The 17982-nt window shown below is 44.6% G+C and overlaps 1 protein-coding gene across 2 annotated transcripts in view; it reads left to right on the forward strand.

Annotated features, from left to right (window-relative positions):
- The window catches only part of TIMELESS (timeless circadian regulator), a 174670-nt gene that overhangs the window by 80887 nt on the left and 75801 nt on the right, over positions 1-17982 (forward strand). For both annotated transcript variants that reach the window (XM_044287534.1, XM_044287535.1), the window contains 5 exons: positions 8481-8584; positions 8714-8883; positions 13460-13582; positions 13662-13813; positions 13892-13989. In XM_044287534.1, coding sequence (XP_044143469.1) covers positions 8481-8584; positions 8714-8883; positions 13460-13582; positions 13662-13813; positions 13892-13989 — 647 coding nt within the window. The remainder of the gene's footprint in view (positions 1-8480; positions 8585-8713; positions 8884-13459; positions 13583-13661; positions 13814-13891; positions 13990-17982) is intronic.

Consider the following 17982-nt stretch of genomic DNA (forward strand, 5'->3'; position numbering starts at 1 on the left):
ATAACGTTTCAAAGACCCAAAAGTCCTTTTTGTATAGTTGGCAGCAATTTATTTTAGCAAAGTAGTACTCACATTTCTTTTTTTTTTTTTTTTTTTTTTTTTTTTTTTTTTTACATACTTTGCAAAATAGCGATACTTTTTCTATATAGAGGGTGTCTGCAGTGACTTGTGACATCTGTGCAATACCTTCTGTGTGTCAGGGGCAGAGATCGTAAGAATATTAGTGAAAACAATTTTCGCCCATAATCTATCCACATTTTTGCTGTCAACAATGCAGTCCGTGAATTGTGTGATCTGCGCTTCAATACATTGTGTGGTTCAGGCCCAGATATAGTGAAAAATATAAATATAAACTACATCAGAAAACAGTGTCTGTATTGCAGATTCCAATAATCTGGGCCTAAAGTAGTGTCCATATTTTGTGTTTCTGTGACATATACTGTCCTGCATCAGAAAACGGTGTCCTTAGCAGACTGTAAAACAATCTGCACCATATCTAGTGACAAAACCATTAATATGAAGAAGGCGAGCGCTAACGGACGGGGAAGTGGGCGTGATGCTGATGGTGCACGCGGAGGCCGTGCCCTGGGCGCAGCGAAACTGCCTGCTGCCAGTGCACCAGAAAAAAAACATCCACCGTACCCAGCTTCATGTCCAACTTAGCTGGGTGGCGTAGGACAACACTGCCCAAGTCGGACCAGTGCGAACAGTTGGTCGGTTGGATTTCTGATGATGATGCTTCCATTCGGTTAAGCTCCACCCTCTCTTCCATCAAGTCCAGTCTCCTATAACCAAGAGTCTGGTCAACGGAATCCTCTCTGATCATCCTTCCTCCCATCGCGCCCGGCAAGAGGGACCTGAGATATTGCACCCCGATTCCCAACCTCTTGACCCTTCACAGTTTCAAGAAGATGATGGTGGTGAATGGCAATCATTTTGTTCACGAGGTGTATGATGATGATGATGATGATGATGATGATGATGATGATGATGATGATGATGAGATACAGTTACCAATCACTGAGGTTGTGGTTGGCTCATGTCAGGAGGATGAGCAGAGTGAGGAAGTGGAAGAGAAGGTGGTTGACGATGATGTCACTGACCCAACATGGGAAGGTGAAAAGCCAAGCGAGGACAGCAGTACAGAGGAGGAGTGATCCGCAGCACCGCAACAGTCTGGCAGAGGCAGTGGGGTTGCAAAAGGGAGAAGTCGGCCCACACCAAACAGGCCTGCAACAGTTACACCGAGCACCCCATGCGTAAATCTACCTTGCCAAAGGGTAGGTGTTCTGCAGTATGGTGCTTTTTTTTGAGGAAAGTGCAGACGACAAGAGTGGTAGTTTGCAACCTGTGCCTTGCCAAAATGAGCTGGGGTGTGAACACTAGCAGCCTCACCACCACCAGCATGATCCACCACATGGCATCCAAGCACCCTAACAAGTGGGCCGAATGACTGGGTCCACAATCTGGGTCTGCGGGTCACACCACTGCCTCCTCTTCCCCTGTGTTAAGCACTGCTGGCCAATCCCCTGTCAAAGGCACAGGCCCGGATGCCCCTCACCCTGCACCTGGACCTTCGCATGAACCATCAACAACAACATCCACTTACCTGTCCCAGTGCAGCGTCCAAATGTCCATAACACAGTCTTAAACTTAGTGCTTCAGCTGTTTATCAAAACCTACGCCAATTTGCCAGAGCTACTAGTGAAGGCACGCCGCGGGTGTGCCCATTTCCGCAAGTCATCCACAGCTTCAGCTGGTCTGTCGGCGCTGCAGCAACGCTTGCGCCTTCCAGCTCACTGAGTGTTGTGCGACGTGAGCACGTGCTGGAACTCTACGTTCCACATGTTGGCCAGGCTTTGTGAGCAGCAGGGGGAGTTGTGGAATACCAGCTGCAACATGGTCGTCGCCTTTCGCGTCAACTGCCACTATTCACAAGCGAGGAGTGGGCATTGATGTCAGACCTCTGTGAGGTGTTAAAACTTTTGATGAATCCACACAGATGGTTAGTGGCCATAAAAACTATTATCAGAATAACCATGCCACTGCTGTGTCTACTCAAATGATCGCTGCTCACAATTAAGGACGATGCTCTGAATGTGGCAGATGAAGAAATGGGGGAGGATGTTACACAGGGTGATGGCCAGCTCACCCTCAGTTCGTCTTCTCAGCGCGAATTGGACCATGAAGAGGAGGAAGAGCTGGAGACAGTTACCTCTGCTACAGAGGGTAGTACCCATGGAACTTTAATTCCATCTGTTCAGCGTGGATGGGTGAGAAGAGGAGGAGGATGGAGAGTCATCCTGATGTCAACATAGACGTCTGGCCTGTTGGTACTCTGCCACACATAGCTGACTTCATGTTAGGCTGCCTCTCTAGCGACCCTCGCATTATATGCATTTTAGATATCACGGATTACTGGGTGTTCACCCTTCTCGACCCCTGCTACAAAGAGAACTTATCTCTCATTCCTGTGGTGGAGAGGATGAGTAAAACTGTAATACCAGAAGGTACTTGTTGAGAGATTGCTCCAAGAGTTTCCATCTGACAACGCTGGCGGCAGAGTCCGTACTTCCTTAGGCAACCGAGGAAGGGGGACAAGGGGAACAGACAGCAGTTCCAACAAAGGCAGGGCAACACTCTCCAAGGCATGGGACACTTTCATGACACCCTGCCAGCAACCTCACCCTGAAGCGTGGCCTAGTGGTACAAGGAGGGAAAAGATTTGGAAGATGGTGAAGGAATACATAGCAGACCTCAGTGCCTTACAACTACTGGGTGTCCAAGCTGGACACGTGGCACGAACTTGCGCTCTATGATTTGGAGGTGCTTCCCTGCCGCCAGCGTTTTGTCTGAGCGTGTATTTAGTTCTGCTGGTGGCATTATAATAGTTAAGCTGGCAATGCTGACAGTTTGACTCAGATAAAAATGAACAAGGCCTGGATTGCCCCTGACTTCTCAACTCCACCAGAGGAGAGCTGAGCTGATGAGGAACATAACTGCAATTTCTATCTATCATTTTATAATGTACTCAATCTACTGTAGTGTATTCCCATGCAACTCAATGTGTATGAGGCCCTCCTTTGTGATATACAGGTTGTATCGGAATGCCTCTTCATTGTAATTTTTGACAGGACTTGCACTTTTATATACAATTAAATATACAGGAAAGAATGTGTTCAATCAATTTTTCATATAAAATCGATTTTTACATTTTTTATTTTTTCCTTTGGTTTTGTACGTAAAACCTTAATTAGATTGTGGGCCTGGTGATCACTTTAAGGCCTTTTAAGCATCAGCAGCAGCATGGTGATAAAAATGAGTGGCAAGGTGACATGGTGTGGAGATGGCAGCATGAGGACACCACATAGTGGCACAATGACTGAGTCTGGATAAAATACGAAGGCCACAGATTGCTTAGAAAGATGCAGTTGGAAACAATCTGTAGAGCTGCATCACCGTCACCTGCAGATTAATGCAGCCATCAAATTCAAGTTGGGTTTGTCAGTTCCACCTCTGCTCACCAGCAGGCCCGCACCTAAATCTTTTACATGGTCAGTTCACATGCAGGCCTGCAACTCATGCTGCCTTGCTTTTGAAGTAGTAGCTGTAGGCTCCCTCTCCAAAATCGAACAATGATTCCCGTCATCGGTGATCACCATGGTAGGCGCATAAAGAACATCGAAAGTTCATGGGGAAGATATCCAAATAGATTGTGGATGTCACGGTGATGTGCGATCAGGCAGAAGTTATCTAGAGTCAACAAAGCGGCAGCAGGGCCTCTCCTGCCTAACTTTTCCAAACCCAAAATACTGCAGTGAAATTCCCTGTAATTTTTTTTATTAATCATTCCAATAACAGGGCATCTTAGTAGTCCTGTATTATTTATTTATTTTCATTACCTCCCCGAGTCGGGAGTGGGTAATTGCTGCGTGCCTGCTGCCTTCCTTCGATTTCTGAACTTTAATAACTTGAGGGTCACCAGCAGGCCATTAATCATAATTTTTCAAGGGTGTGTATAATGCCCTCCTTTATGTGTAACAAAGGGTGTTTTGGAGTGCCGATTCCTTGTAATTTTTGGCAGCCCTTTCACTTAGTGCATAGACTTTGAGTGTAGGAATCCCACTACCTGAACAATTGTACCACAATGTGAATGATGCCCTCCTTTATGTGATATACAGGCTGTTTCGGAGTGCCTCTTGCTTGTAATTTTTTTGCAGCACTTGCACTTTATATACAATTGTAAAATTTTCTTTTTTTTTGGTGGGTTTTGTGCGTATTTTTGTCAGTCTGTAAAAGTGGCGTACAACTCGGACAACATGGTTCCCAGCAGCCACCTGGGAGTCCAAGATGCATCCAGACATCGTCCCCATGCTGTTCCCAATCCATTTTGGGGTGGTTGTCACTTTCTGACCTTTTCCAATGGACCAGGCACCCTCCCCTCTTCAAAGCAGGGGTGCCTGGTTGTCTCCCCTTGACTTCCATTATACTCGTGTGCTCGGCCAAGCACACGCATATAGCAATCTATTCGGCCCGAACACCCAAATACTTAGGTGCTCTATCATCACTACACACAATTATAGATGGTGAGACCAGTGACTGCTGCTAATATCACTAACCTCAGCCATACTGGCAGCTCACAAGGGGTTAAAGCTCTTGAACTGTTGGTCTGACTGTAATATCATAGTAACATAGTACATAAGGCCGAAAAAAGACATTTGTCCATCCAGTTCGGCCTGTTATCCCGCAAGTTGATCCAGAGGAAGACCCCTCTCTAGTAGCTATAGCCTGTAATATTATTAAGCTGCAGAAATACGTCCATGGCCCTCTTGAATTCCTTTATTGTACTCACCATCACCACCTCCTCAGGCAGAGAGTTCCATATTCTCACTGCTCTTACCGTAAAGAATCCTTTTCTATGTTTGTATACAAACCTTCTTTCCTCCAGACGCAGAGGATGTCCCCTCGTCACAGTCACAGTCCTGGGGATAAATAGCTGATGGGATAGATCTCTGTACTGACCCTTGATATATTTATACATAGTAATTAGGTCTCCCCTCAGTCGTCTTTTTTCTAAAGTGAATAACCCTAATTTTGATAATCTTTCAGGGTACTGTAGTTGCCCCATTCCAGTTATTACTTTAGTTGACCTCCTCTGGACCTTCTCCAGCTCTGCTATGTCTGCCTTGTTTACAGGAGCCCAGAACTGTACACAGTACTCCATGTGTGGTCTGACTAGCGATTTGTATCATGTCTGTGATAAGAACACAGTGCAGAGAGGCCATAAGCAGGACAGACACAGGGATTGCTCACAGTTTGTGGTCCACAGCGCTGCCCTGGCTCTGCTACATCCTCACATGTTGGCAGGATCCTCTCAGTACAGGGGAGACAGAGGGGGCAGAGCCTGCAGTCAGTTCAGCCATCACAGGTATCCCTTCCTCCTGCAAAATTTTCTTTATTTTAGCTTTTAACAAGTGTCCCTGCTAAGTCCCTCCAGCCCTGCACAGCCAGGAGTGCCAGTCACAGAAGGAAAGCACCTCTGATACAAGCAGGGTGCTTTAGGACCCAGACAGCAGCACACTCCTTCAGGCATGGACGAGGTAGCTCCTTCATGGCTTGTGCAGGGATGGACGAGACAGGCAGCTGTGAGCAGGACAGGAGGGGGCGTGGTTGCCAAGAGCAGGACAACCAGGCAGATCTGCTTAAGAAGATACAGTCCTGATCAAAAGTTTAAGACCACTTAAAAAATGGCAAAAAATCATATTTAGGATGGCTGGATCTTAACAAGGTTCCAAGTAGAGCTTCAACATACAACAAGAAGAAATGAGAGTGAGACAAAACATTTTTTAAGCATTCAATTTAATGAAAACAACGAATAAACTGAAACGGGCTGATCAAGTTTAGGACCACACCTCCCCCCCAAAAAACACCTAACACCCCCCCTCCCCCCCCCCCCCAACGGAAATCCAACTTCCAAACATAAACTCGGTAATAAGTAGCTCCGCCGTCATTGTTTATCACTCCCAAAATTAGTTTCGGCTTGCATGATGCAAGCGTTTCCATGAGGTGAGTAGGAACATTTCTCCAAGTGGTGAAGACGGCCGCACGAAGGCCATCTACTGTCTGGAACTGTTGTCCATTTTTGTAAACTTCCCTTGCCATCCATCCCCGAAGGTTCTCAATTGGATTTAGATCAGGGGAACACGCAGGATGGGCCAAAAGAGTGATGTTATTCTCCTGGAAGAAGTCCCTTGTCCTGCGGGCATTGTGTACTGTAGCGTTGTCCTGTTGAAAAACCCAGTCATTACCACAAAGACGAGGGCCCTCAGTCATGAGGAATGCTCTCTGCAACATCTGTCTTATGTCAAGGACAAATCTAGATTCCCCTCCAAATGAGGGAAAAGGAGAGAAAGCGGAGCGCACAATAGGGTAGTATGTTTAACCAAACAAATTAGTACAGTGAAATATCCACACTCACCTTGTAGAGTTGTGCTTAAGTAGGCACAACTCTACTGTAGACTTAGTAGAGATGAGGTCTTTTTGCCAGGATAGAAAGAGGAGGTTTCTGCTTCGGCGAAAAATCACTGGAGAAGCCGGTCTTGATGAAAGAATTCTTCTTGTTTTAATAGAAACAACGCATTTCAGGGATCACAATCCCCATTATTATGAAACCTGATGAAGGGGAGATTGTGATCCCTGAAACGCGTTGTTTCTATTAAAACAATTATTTCATTAAAACCGTCCTCTGCAACATCTGGACATAGCCAGCGGCCGTTTGATGCCCCTGCACTTCCTGAAGCTCCACTGAAGGAAAAAGCACCCCAGACCATTATGGCGTGCCCTCCACTGTGGCGCATAGAAAACATCTCAGGTGGGATCTGCTTGTCATGCCAGTAACATTGGAAACCATCAGGACCATCAAGGTTTAATTTATTTTTTTTTTTTTTTTTTCTCATCGGAGAATAAAACTTTCTTCCGCCTTTTGAATGTCCCATGTTTGGTGCTCTCTTGCAAAGTCCAAATGAGCAGTTCTGTGGCGTTTAAGGAGACAAGGTCTTTGAAGACATTTTTTGTTTTTGAAGCCCTTCAGTCTCCGATGCCGTCTGATGGTTATGGGGCTGCAGTCAGCACCAGTAAGGGCCTTAATTTGGGTCGATGATCGTTCAATGTCTTGATGGGACAGCCAATTGGATCCTCCGGCTCAGTGCTGATGACATTTTTTGGGGTCTTCCACTTGACTTTTTTTGTTCCATAACCCTCAGGATCATTTAAGAAATTCCAAATGACTGTCTTACTGCGTCCCACCTCAGCAGCTGCTTATGCAGTTCAACAACCCAACCACGTTCAAAAAGGGAGAGTTTTTTTTGCCTTTGCCATCACAACGTGTGACTACCTGACAGAAAATGACAATTAATCCACATCTTTGCACAGATTTGGCCTTTTAAAGGCAAGTGGTCCTAAAATTTGGATCCGCTGAAAAACGGCCTGTTTCAGTTTAATTGTTTTCAACTAATTGAATGCTCAAAAAAATGTTTTGTCTCACTCTCCTTTCTTCTTGTTGCATGTTAAAGCTCTACTTGGAACCTTGTTAAGATCCAACAATGTAAAATATGATTTTTTTTGCCATTTTTTTTAAGTGGTCTTAAACTTTTGATCAGGACTGTATTAGTAAGTGTAATATCTCCCTACTTTCTTTATAGTTTTAATAAGTGCTAACCCCTTTTAACTTTATCACACTTGTTACAATTGCGGTGATCCTGGATAGTTTTTTTTTTTTTTGGGGGGGTTGGAGCTTCATACACTTTATGCAAGTTATTTTACAAGGGGGGTTCAAAGTGCTGTAATGTTGATAGTTATCAGTATAATTTTGTATCTTTAGTATATTGCTATGCTGTCCCCAGTTGCCTTAAAGGGGAAGTTAACTTTATTTGTGTTGAAGATTTATTCTCGGGATAGGTCAGCAATATCAGATTGGCAGGGGTCTAACTCCTGGCACCCGTGGTACAGCTATTTGAAGAGAAGGCCGTGCTTCTGCGAGAGCGCTGCCTTCTTCGTTTACTTTCTTGCCATCACAACTGCAGCGGTAAGCAGTGTAATTACATCTTAAGCGCATAAGAAGGAGCCATCCCGTTAAAATTAATGGGACTGCTGAGATGTAATTACTCCTGCTCACCGCTGCGGTTGCAACTGTGAGCAGGTAAACAATGAAGATTAGGTTGTGCTCGCAGAAGCGCGGACTCCTCTTCAAACAGCTGATTCACGTTGTGCCAGGAGTCGGACCCCCGCCGATCTGATATTGATGACCTATCCTGAGGATGATCTCCTCCTTCTTTATGGTAGACATTTCAGTTGTGCTGCCATCACCACTTCTTCCCCCTGCGTTTTGCATTGGAAGGTGGCCAGAAATTTCTTGGGGACTGGACATAAGTTGACCCGCCCGTAGTTCTGCTTGCTGATCTGTACTTATTCTTATAATACAGAATGCATCTTGCACTAAAAGCCTATCAAGAACTTCTGATGACTATTAATGAAATGGATCACTCAAAAGACCCATCGGTGCGAGAAAGTAGCAAAGTCATTAAAAGTGAGTCTTTCTGAGCTTTCTTTTTTTTTTTTTTTTTTTTTTTTTACTTCATGTTATGTGATTTTTACAACTACTTGATGCTTGTCCAGCTTTTTGAATAACTGATGCATTTTTTTTTTTTTAACCCAGATAACATATTTTACATGATGGAGTATCGGGAACTGTTTCTGGCACTCTTTCGTAAGTTTGACGAGACCAAACAACCACTGTCATTCTTAAAAGATCTGGTGGAAACTGCACATTTGTTTCTCAGAATGCTAGAAAAGTTTTGTAAAGGGAAGAGCACTGTTATGGTGCAGGTAAGCCTTCACACTTGCTGTAAGTAGGAAATGTGTCAGCAATATGTGTGCTGTGGGTTCCTCACCCTGTCGATGGTAGAGCAGACTGGCACTGCTGAATGGCAGGAATAACACTGTGTGTCCATATTGATGTCTGTAGTAGGCTGAGGGTTAGGGCTTGCGATGCAGGCTGGTGATCCCTGTTGTCAGGTGCCGCAGTTATCCCGGACCTCACTAGAAGCTCTGGTCCTCCTCGTATTCTGGAGACCGGGAAAGAGCAGCGGGCTTGGGGACCCCCTGGTCTCCCATCTTCTGGGTGGGAGTGCAGGCAGCTAGGGCTGCCTGTAACCCGCTAGAAGAAAAGGAAAAATAATAATCAGCAGACCTGCAAAAGCAGGGAGGTCTGCCTCCTACGGACACTAGGCAGTTTTAGCTTGGTCCCTGTAGGAAGGGTATAGCTGCAGGGAGGAGCTCACACTTTTGTGCTTAGTATATTAATAAAACTTTGTGGCACTCTGCCATCTGCTGGAAGTCGGGTTCCCACCCAGTCTTAAAGTAACGATAAATACTCCAGCGTTTATGATGCAAAAGAATAGGTATTTATTGGATAGTGCAGCTGTATAATACATGTGACGTTTCGGCCACACTCTGGCCTTCATCAAACTGGTGTTGCTTGGTAGATGGATGCCCTGGGAAATAGGCGTGCAGGAAAGAGTGCAACAGCACTGAGGGAAAACGAAACGTCACATGTATTATACAGCTGCACTATCCAATAAATACCTATTCTTTTGCATCATAAACGCTGGAGTATTTATCGTTACTTTTGCGCTTAGCGTGACCTCCTAGTGGCAGCAGCTATACCCACAGTCAAGCCTGTGTCCCCCAATGATACGAATGAGAAAAAACGCTTATGTTTTGTTCCTATTCATTGTCAATGGGGACAAAACATAACAGAACAGAATGCTCCAAAATGCATTCCGTTCTGTTTGGTTGCGTTCTCATACCAGAGAGCAAACTGCAGCATGCTGTGGTTTTCTTTCAGTCATGGGATGCTGAGCAAGAAGGATCCGTCATGACCCACAATGCAAGTCAGGGGGGACAGATCTTTTTTTTTTCTGACACAATCCAACAACAGAAAACGGATCCATCCCCTTTGACTTTCAATGGAGTTCATGACATATCCGTCTTGGCTATGTTAAAATTAATACAACCGGAGCCGTTCAAAAGCGTTTTTGCTGAACCCTGCCGGATCCAGCAAAAAAACGTTAGTGAAAGTAGCCTTTAAAAAAAGAGACTTCGAGAACCACGGCGGCTGGTAAGTGATCATAACACAACTGACCCCCTGTATCCCTCCAGCACTGCTGTGTGAAATCACAGATCCACCATCTCTAAAACTTAACCTTTAATATAAATGATCCTTAGAATAGGGACATCTCAGGGAAAGGGATTAGGCATATTAGGACTAAGTTCCCCCAGCTGACGGCTGTCTTGTCAGTTCTGTGATTTGTAACAGTGCTGCAAGGCCTGTGGCCCATTAGATGGCCAGTTTCTCTATGTAATGTCCCTTCATTGACAGCTAACTTCTAGGGATTGAGTAACGGTTCCAGGCCTACAAATAGAAAGCCCACCAGGGTCCATATTCAGACAAGTGCAGTAAAACTCAGAGCTCCATCTGCTAAAAACTACTTTCCATCCGTGCTGAATCAGTTTTATCTCAGACTGCATTACGTGGCCACCCTCTGACCAGTCAGACTCTGGGGATCCCTCTGCTACTCCCCATCGCGGCCGTCCTGCAAAATGGGCCAGACCACCCTCTCCTCGAAGGGAGTCTACGTCCCCCATTTCCTCTGTCTCCCCGAAGCATCCCAGGGAGTCTTGTTCCGACTCGTCCTGATTAGAAGAGGCTTGTTTTAAGGATAAGTTGTCAGACGCTGACTTTTTCTCACTGGAGTACCAGTCTTCCAAACTGTCTACAATAGCGGACAATCTCATTACAGTGGTTAGAGAAACCTTACAGGTTGAGGACCCTACGCCCTCATCTGACGATTCTAGTTTAGTTTTACCAAACCACCCGGAGTTTGATTGCTCCCTTTCCAAGGAATGGAACTTCCCTGACAGGCGTTTTGCTTTGCAAAAACACTTAGACATCTTATATCTCTTTCCAGAGGATTTGACAAAGTGGTCTTCCTCTCCTATTATTCACCCGCCGGTATCCCGCCTGGCTAAGAATACCACCTTGCCTATGGTGGATGGGGCTTCCTTTTCGGACCCCAGGGATAAGAAATTGGAGGGGGGGGGGGGGGGGGGGGCACTTTCGGATATTGCAGTACAACACTCACGCCAGCTCGTACATCTGTGAGGCCTCTCTCGACGCGGCCAGGCTTTTGGCCCGCTCTTCAGCTTTTTTGGTGGCTATTACCTTGTGGCTATCTTGCTGGGCGGCAGATGATGCTTCTAAACGGGCCTTGATGTCACTCCCTTTTTCAGGTAACAGGCTTTTCGGCAAGCGTCTGGATGAGATTATCTCTGATGCTACAGGGGGTAAAAGCCCCCATTTGCTGCAGAGTAGGACGCGCTTCAACAGCGCGTCCTACTCCGAACAGAGTAGGACGCACATTTTCGCGGATTCTACTCCAATTTCTTTGTGGTCCCCAAAAAAGAGGGTAAGGTCCGTCCCATCCTAGACCTCAAAGCCCTCAACCTCTTCCTTCAGCTCCGCCTTTTCCGGATGGAGTCCCTGCGATCAGTCATTGCATCTATGGACCCGGGGGAGTACCTGTCCTCAATAGACATAAAGGACGCTTACCTCCATGTTCCCATCTGCGTCAGCCACCAGAAATATCTTCGGTTCGCAGTGGGACCTTTTCAATACCAGTTTGTGGCCCTCTTGTTCGGTCTTGCCACAGCTCCCAGGGTCTTTACCAAGCTTCTGGCCTCAGTCATGGCTCTGCTTCATGCCAAGGGTATAGTGGCTATTCCGTACTTGGGCGATATCCTGATCAAGGGTCCGTCATTCCGGACAATGGAGGACAGCCTACGCATCATCCTGGACACCCTGGAACGCTTTGGGTGGGTTCTGAACCTATCAAAGTCATCTCGACAGCTGATGTTTCTGGGCATGCTGACGGATGGATTCACTAGTCGTCATTTCAGAGGGACCGAGACGAGGGCTGGCTGCATCCAAAGTTTCCATTTCCTAATGGATTTGTTTGGCCATTGTGGAAGCGTACTGTATCAGTGACCGGGCTTCACCCTTCCGGGTTACTGCTCATTCTGCTCGGGGAGTAGGGGCCTCCTTAGGCAGTACATCATGGGGCTTTGGCCCTTCAGGTATGCAGGGGGGCTGCCTGGTCATCTTTGCACACCTTTTCCAAATTTTACAGAGTACACACCTTTGCATCTTCTGACGCTTCTCTGGGGGCGTAGTTTTGCAGACGGCGGTTCTCCTATTGGCCGGAGGGCTTCTTTGTTTATGGCTTACTCCTGGGACTGCTCTGTAACGTCCTATTGTCAAGCCTGTGTCCCCTAATGATACAGATGAGAAAACTAGATTTTTGTACTTACCGTAAAATCTGTTTCTCTTCCGTTCATTGGGGGGGACACAGCTGCCACCCATTCTCTCTGGTTACGGGCCTGCGTGATTCTGGGTTTGTACATTGTTTGGTTTCCCAGTTTTTTTTTTTCCCTTTTGCTTCTTCTATTGCTTTTGAACAAACTGTTTTTAGCTTAGGAAGGGTATAGCTGGAGGAAGCAGCTCACACTTTTGTTCTTAGCCTGTGTCCCCCAATGAACGGAAGAGATACAGATTTTACGGTAAGTACAAAAATCTAGTTTTTCTGGTGTTGAGACCCTATGATGGATCTCAATACAAGAAAATAGAAATGCTAGTGTGAAAATAGCCTTATCTGAGAGCTATGGTTAATGTCCAAGGTGTACCTTGACCAGAAAGAGATGGCACTGGGATTGCTGCCCTATCTGGGCAAAGGTACCAGGTGGGAGCGCCCTGTTCTGGTCTGTGGTTGAGGAGACAGAATGGAGCTGGAATATCCACAGTATTATGTGGGAGCTGAGCAAGTATGCTTCTACACAGCTTTCCATCAGGACTAGGGATGAGCGAATTTTGTGTTTCAAGTTCGGCATACAAGGCTCGGGTTATCTAAGAATTCTATTATGGTCCGTGGTAGCGGAATCCATAACGGAATTCTTAGATAACCTGAACCTTGCATGCCAAACTTGAAACACAAAGTTCGCTCAACACTAATCGGGACATTTCCCTCCAACTTGTTTGATCTTATGCCTACCTTCATAGATTTCATGCTGATCTGTAAATGTGCAAATTATCTAGTTGTTTTTGTGTTCTAATGTGTTCATTTTGTATTGTGTGTTTCAAGTTGTTTAAAAATGTTTGCCTCAAATGTATTAACCAGGATGGAAGAAAATGTCATAACGTGCGGTAACCCATAACTATTCATTGGTCTCATTGGCTGACAGTCTTGGGCCATATTACAAAAACGGATGTAATTGAATGAAGTAGACTAAATATAAAAGCCTTGTTTATATCAGTGTGTTTTTTTTTGTTTTTTTTTTTTGTTTAAAGAACCGCAAAGTGAGAAGAAAGAAGAAGAAGAAACAAAGTCGACGCGAGGAACAACCTAGGAGTTCTGAAGAGTTGGAGAGAACTTGGCAAACTCTTTCAGAAAAGCTAAAGAGCTGTGCAATGGTAATGTCTGCCACAGTTGAGAGGCTACTTGGGTATGGTTGTGGATTCCTATTGTGATCTCGCTCTGTAAATTTCCTAGGGCTCTGAAAGTCTGCCAGATGAAATTGTGCCTTTTGATGCTGCCTCTGAGATACCAGTTGAGGCGCAAAGAACTGAAGCCCTGGTGCGAATACAGAACGGTCTTCTAAGTGGTCAAGCTGGAGAGGTGCTTGTTTTGCTTCGTTCTGCAAGGTACAATTTGTGATGATCATCACACAACGGAGCAGCAAATTTTAACAGGAATTTTAACTAGCTGTAACTTTTCTACAGAGAAGTTTGGCCAGAGGGGGATGTGTTTGGCTCTCCAGAATCTAGCCCTGATGAAGAGGTTGAGCTCCTTAAGCAAATTCTTTTTGCTGATCTTCCCAGTAAGTAATACATTGGATAAAATTTGATTCGCACACCTAAATACTAGGTTCTTTTTATTTATTTTTGTCCCCCAAAAACTAAAAATTCAGTGTTCCAATAGCATTATTTTTAATAAAAATTGAGTTGGAAAGAGCTGAAATAACAGACCGTGAATACGGTTTGGTCACTGCTTCGTGTTCTCATCCTCTCCATATCAAACTCAACATGCCAAAAACTGCTTGGACTACCCACAGCTGGCACAACATACCTCAACCTGTGATTGGCTGAGTGGGCAGTTTAAGTTATTCCTGGTATGTCAAGCCCAAGGTGGAGAGATGCAGGGAATCTGTAAAGTGAGTACTTACTGTTATTTTAGACCTCTACAATACCTCTTTAATGGTGATTTAAATAGCTTTTGTCCTACCTGTTGGAGAAGGACCTGAGCCTCTACAGATACAAGGCAGTAAAGCTGAGAAGCTTATGTAGGTGAGGTAATAAGGGACTATATAGTTAATGAGGGAGCAGTAGCTATTATAAAACTTTAATTTTTAATACTATGTAAATAAAAGAATAATTTAAAGTGACATCCAACAATTATGATGGTGTGCACACATCTAAGACAGTAGCCCAAACAAAAATTAACAAAACAAAATATAACCCCAGTTCCGGAGTATCAATTGCCGCTACAATATAGGTAGATCTTGCCAGTGAGAGTCTTCTTAACACCTTCCCGACATATGACGTAATAGTACGTAATGGCGGCAAGTCACTTACCGCATTTTTACGTACTATTGCGTCATGGTGATTGGGCGGGCACTGGAGCGTTGTGCACCCGATCACTGCAAAAGCAGATGCTGGTGGATTAACACTTTCTATGCTGCTGTCAGCACTGACCACGGCATAGAAGGGGTTTGCGGTGGGTGAGGGAGCCCCCCGGGTCCCGCCCGCTACTGTGGTGGGGAACCGATGGGTGAAAAGGCAGCCCAATGCCACACACAGGCTGCCCAATGCCTTGCATGGCATTGGGACTTGCCTTCTACAGAGGCCGAGGAGATTCAGCCCCAGGCTGGGTCTCCTAGGCAACCTGTTAGTGTATTACTCAGTGTAATACACTAACGGGCAATGCATTACAATACAGATGTATTATAATGCTTTGCAGAAGGGATCAGACCCTCAAAAGTTGAAGTCTGAGTGCGACAGAAATAAAGTTAAAAAAAGTGTTTTTAATAAAATAATAAAAGTAAAAAAAAAAAATGCCCCTTTCCCCTGATTTTATAATAAAAAAATGGGCAAAAACACATTAGGTATCACCGTGTCCGTAACGTCCGGCTCTATAAATATCACATGATCCAACCATTCTGCTAAACACCCAAAATTTTATTTTTTATTTTTTAGACTGTCAAAAAAGCCATTTTTGTCACCTTGCATCACAAAAAGTGCAACACTCAAAGAATATACCAGGATTACAAGATTCTACATACAGATTAGTTTCTTAAAATACACAGATTATAGAAGACATGACATATAATACACGATACAATCACTTATAATTATTACAATGAATATGATAGTTATCCTCTTCTAATTATGGGGATGGAAAAAAAAACTTTAAAACATTAGTCCATGTTTGGTAAGGGCCTGTACGTTCTATGGTATGTCTCTGCATCTCAATTTACGATCTGGGAAATGTCTATACAACCATTCCTTACTCTTGGCTATAGTTCTCTGTCTTGAAAAAGATTGAACTCACAATGCCCTTAAAAAAAAGACAAGATGGCTGCCGGACTTTCCATATACCCATCTTTAACTGTAATCTATATAGTGGCCCTTTACAATATGGATTCTTTCATATCCAATAGTTCTGACAGTTTCTACTGTAAGGGTGCATCAGGGGGGCTTCAAATGGGACATGGCATCTAAAAACCAGTCCAGCAAAATCTGCCTTCCAAAAACCATACGGCGCTCCTTTTCTTCTGCACCCTGCCGTGTGCCCTTACATCAGTTTACGACCACATGTGGGGTGTTTCTGTAAACTGCAAAATCAGGGTAATAAATATTGAGTTTTGTTTGGCTGTTAACCCTCGATGTGTTAAAGAAAAAAATGGATTAAAATGGAATATCTGCCCAAAAAGTATATCTGCCATTTTCCTTTTAATTCTTGTGGAACACCTAAAGGGTTAACAAAGTTTGTAAAATCAGTTTCAAGTAACTTGAGGGGGTGTAGTTTCTACAGTGGGGTCATTTATGGGGGGTTTCCACTATGTAAGCCGCACAAAGTGACTTCAGACCTGAACTGGTCCTTTTAAAAAGTGGGTTTTGGAAATTTTCTTAAAAATGTTAAGAATTGCTTCTAAAATTCTAAGCCTTCTAACGTCCTAAAAAATTTTTTTACAAAATGATGCCAACATAAAGTAGACATATGGGGAATGTTAATTAATAAATATCTTGAGGTATCCCTTTCTGTTTTAAAAGCAGAGAAATTGAAATTTAGAAAATTGCGAATTTTCCAGAATTTTTGGTAAATTCTTTTTTTTTCATAAATAAAGGTGAAATATATTGACTCAAATTTATGATTGTCATGAAGTACAAAGTGTCACGAGAAAACAATCTCAGAATGGCTTGGATAAATGTGTTCCAAAGCTATTACCACATAGTGACAGATTTGCAAAAAATGGCCTGGGTAGAAGGGGCGAAAACTGGCCCGGGGTAGAAGGGGTTAATGTAGAAGTAGCTCAAGGTTGTTTGGAAGTTGCTCGAAGTTATTCTCACCCATCAGGATGCAGGGTACCATAGCAGTAAAAAAAATAAAAAAAACTAATGACCTCCTAATATGGAGTCATCGCCCTAACAAGAGTGGCCCCGTCCGGAACCTATCCCTATTAAGGAGGCCCTATCTAGAGGAGCCTGTAAACTTCCAGGGAGGAAAAAAAAGAGCCAATGCGTTTCACATAGGGTGCATAGGCTGGAGTATCATATCTATATAGAACCCCTGGCTTGTAACTTTTGATGGGTTTTCTACTCTTACAATGCAGCAAGGAAGGTCTGATATGTCATCACGTTGACGCCACAACGGAGCACGCGCAGGGAGAGGAGGACAGATGGGGGCGTTGTTATGGAGTGCGATGTACGGAGGCGCTACCATAGCAATTAGAGATGAGAGAATTTCATATTTTAACCACTTAAGGACCACAGGTTTATACCCCCCTAGTGACCAGGCCCTTTTTTACAAATCGGCACTCCACAACTTTAGCGGTTTATTGCTCGGTCATGCAACTTACCACCCAAATTAATTTTACCTCCTTTTCTTCTCACTAATAGAGATTTCATTTGGTGGTATTTCATTGCTGCTGACATTTTTACTTTTTTTGTTATTAATCGAAATTTAACTATTTTTTTGCAAAAAAATGACATTTTTCACTTTCAGTTGTAAAATTTTGCAAAAAAAACGACATCCATATATAAATTTCTCGCCCATTTTCCTTGGGGGACACAGACCTTGGGTATAGCTCAGCTCCCTAGGAGGCGTGACACTAAGTAAAACTGTTAAGCCCCTCCTCCATCAGCTATACCCTCAGCCTGGAGATAGAGGCTACCAGTTTTAGCTTAGTGTCCAAGGAGGCAAGACTCCCTGCTACTGCAGGGCTGTTTTCTCCTTGTTATTTTTACTTTTTCTTCTAATTTTGTTATTTTATTTTTTCCTAGGGATACCAGAGACGCATTAGACCTCTCTGCTCTCCCGGGGTTGAGCTGCGCCAGTGCCAACTTATCTGCACTGCTGCCTCCCCCACAGAAGCAATAGGAGGATCTGGGCAGCAATGGCTCCCCTACATCCCGCCAGCTAGGGGGTCGCCCGCACGCCAAGCCCCTCTTCCAGCTTCCTGCCACTGCGGTGCCAGTGGCTGAAGGGGCGACCCTGCTGGAAAGGACTGAGGGTGAAGACGTCGGACGGTGAGATGGCTATTCCAGCCCATACCCCGTCCCTATCTGCAGCATCTACCCCTCTGGGTAAGGGG

This window comes from Bufo gargarizans, chromosome 3 (assembly GCF_014858855.1).
Source record: "Bufo gargarizans isolate SCDJY-AF-19 chromosome 3, ASM1485885v1, whole genome shotgun sequence".
NCBI classification, from domain to species: domain Eukaryota; kingdom Metazoa; phylum Chordata; class Amphibia; order Anura; family Bufonidae; genus Bufo; species Bufo gargarizans.